The 2,223-nt window shown below is 38.6% G+C and overlaps 1 protein-coding gene across 1 annotated transcript; it reads left to right on the top strand.

Moving 5' to 3' along the window:
• Window positions 1-206: 206 nt before the first annotated feature.
• LOC142750532 (olfactory receptor 5AR1-like) lies at window positions 207-1,151 on the top strand. Its single transcript, XM_075859535.1, has one exon. The coding sequence runs from the start codon at window positions 207-209 to the stop codon at window positions 1,149-1,151; it is 945 nt and encodes a 314-aa protein (XP_075715650.1).
• The last annotated feature ends 1,072 nt before the right edge of the window (window positions 1,152-2,223 follow it).

Raw genomic sequence — 2,223 nt, 5'->3', positions numbered from 1 at the left:
TGCAGCTGGGACCACAACATTTTATTGCTGGCTTTGAGATGGCTCCTAGATTTGAGGGGGATTTTTCCAGGCCTGCACTATGACTATACAGTATTGACTGTAGCACATAAAAAGCTATAGATTATTATGTCTACAACAATGCCACTAACTCTGTATTAATATATTTCCCCAGGAACTTTTATTTGCATTTTACAAGAAAATAAAATATGCATGAAAATGTCCATAACTACTCAGTGCGCGGAGAATTTTCTCTCCGTGCATTTACTGGATATGGAAACCTTCAGCTGGTCATTTGTGCAGCCATTTTAACAATGTATCTGCTCAGTGTACTTGGAAATATTTTTATCACTGCAATAGTATATCAGACCTCCCAGCTGCATACACCGATGTATTATTTTCTATGTAACCTCGCAGTCCTGGATATCATATATGTCTCAGTTATCTTACCAAAGCTGATGGTGATGACAATCACAGGTAATATCCACATATCTTACTCAGGATGCTTTGCACAAGTATTTTTTTATGTGCTTTGTATTGGAACAGAATTTTTCATACTTGCATCTATGGGTTACGACCGATATGTTGCCATTTGTATTCCTCTACACTATATGCTTATTATGAGCCATAAGACATGTTTGACACTAACTGTCTTCTCCTTCAGCCTTGGTGTCCTAAATGCAATGATTTATCCTTTGCTAATCTCAAAATTATCATTCACCAATTTTCATGAAATCAACCATTTTTTTTGTCATATGAAATCTATACTGAAGCTATGCCGCACAGAAGCAGCAAGGATTGAGATTCTGATAACTGTAGATGGTATAGTTTTAGGTTTCTCCACATTCATTGTTATTGTTGTTTCATATATGTTCATCATATCCACCATTCTGAAGATTCAGACGTCTTCTGGGAGATTTAGGGCTTTCTCCAGTTGTTCTTCCCATCTCACCATTGTTCTATTATTTTGCTTAACTTCACTTAGCCTTAATATGAAACCGGAAAATGAATTCTCTCAAGAACAGGATAAACTACTCTCTATGCTGTATATTGTTGTGGTCCCATTGTTGAACCCAATTGTGTATAGTTTAAGAAATAAGGAAGTTCTACGAGCCATTAAAAGAAGATTTTCAAAATTTGTTATGCCATTATGAACACCAAAGTGTATAATAAATATGAAGAACAAAGTATTCCATGTTCATTGCCCATGTCCAGGTTTCATTTTAGGGATCAACAGCAGAACAGAGGTGGGATAAGCTTGGTGCCCGAGGCAGGTGTTTCTGAATGAACAAACTCACTTTTGGCCCCTGAAGTTTAGTATAATAGGTGTCAGATGGAAAATCATCCATTTAATTGCTCTGTGTGCCCTGTAAGCGAAGTATGTGGTGCAATAGGAGAAGCAGAATGGGTTTCCAGTGGGGACTCGGTACTGGAACAGTTAGAGGTGAGTAATCCATAACTACTAAAAAATTTATAAATATTTATAGACCCCTGGTAGTGAAAAAGAAAATGGTAGCAGTGAAGAAACCCAGTCAGCCTGGTGCTCAGACACATAACACAGAAGAAATTGTTCCACAGTCTGACTTTGGTGCTTAGTTTGCCCATTGTTTTTAGGGTGGTTTGCAGAAGAGAAAGATAGGTCAACTCCAATTCTAGAACTGAAAATCCACCAGAATTTAGGAATAAATTGTGTACCTCGATCCAAGACTATATTTTTAGGTACCCTTTGTAACCAGACTACATTTTGAATAGAGTTTGGCTAACGTCTGAGAATTGGGTAACTGTGGGAGAGGTATGAAATTACGTTATTTACTGAAATGGTCAACTACCACCTGTCTTCCCATGGGATATGAGAAGATTAGTGATAAAGTCCCAGGATATATGAGTCCACAGTCTCATGAGAACTGGTAAGGGCTGAAGAAGACCTGCAGGCAGTGTACAGAGTTATTTAAAGTGGGCATAGATCTCATAGGCTGAAACATAGGCTTCTGGGTCACATAGATATATGGGCCACCAAAAGAAACATGACAAAATCCTACAAGTACCAGATACCCTTAGATGACCGGCTAATAAAGGAATCATTTACTTCCCGTAAGATCTGTAACCCGAGCTTACCGGCAGGAGTTACATTGTTGAGAGTTTCCAATCTCTCTCACTAGATCAGTGGAGACAGCAGACACCACTAAATTCAAGACAGCAGGCACCCACTCAACCTCATCACACTCA

Source organism: Rhinoderma darwinii, chromosome 3, assembly GCF_050947455.1.
Source record: "Rhinoderma darwinii isolate aRhiDar2 chromosome 3, aRhiDar2.hap1, whole genome shotgun sequence".
Classification (NCBI taxonomy): domain Eukaryota; kingdom Metazoa; phylum Chordata; class Amphibia; order Anura; family Rhinodermatidae; genus Rhinoderma; species Rhinoderma darwinii.
The sequence above is the reverse complement of the archived record's forward strand: the minus strand, read 5'-3'. Positions and strand labels throughout refer to the sequence as shown.

What these genes read in the sequence shown, in the direction of transcription:
- LOC142750532 (XM_075859535.1), top strand. Translation starts at nt 207, where the DNA reads ATGCATGAAAATGTCCATAACTACTCAGTGCGCGGAGAATTTTCTCTC.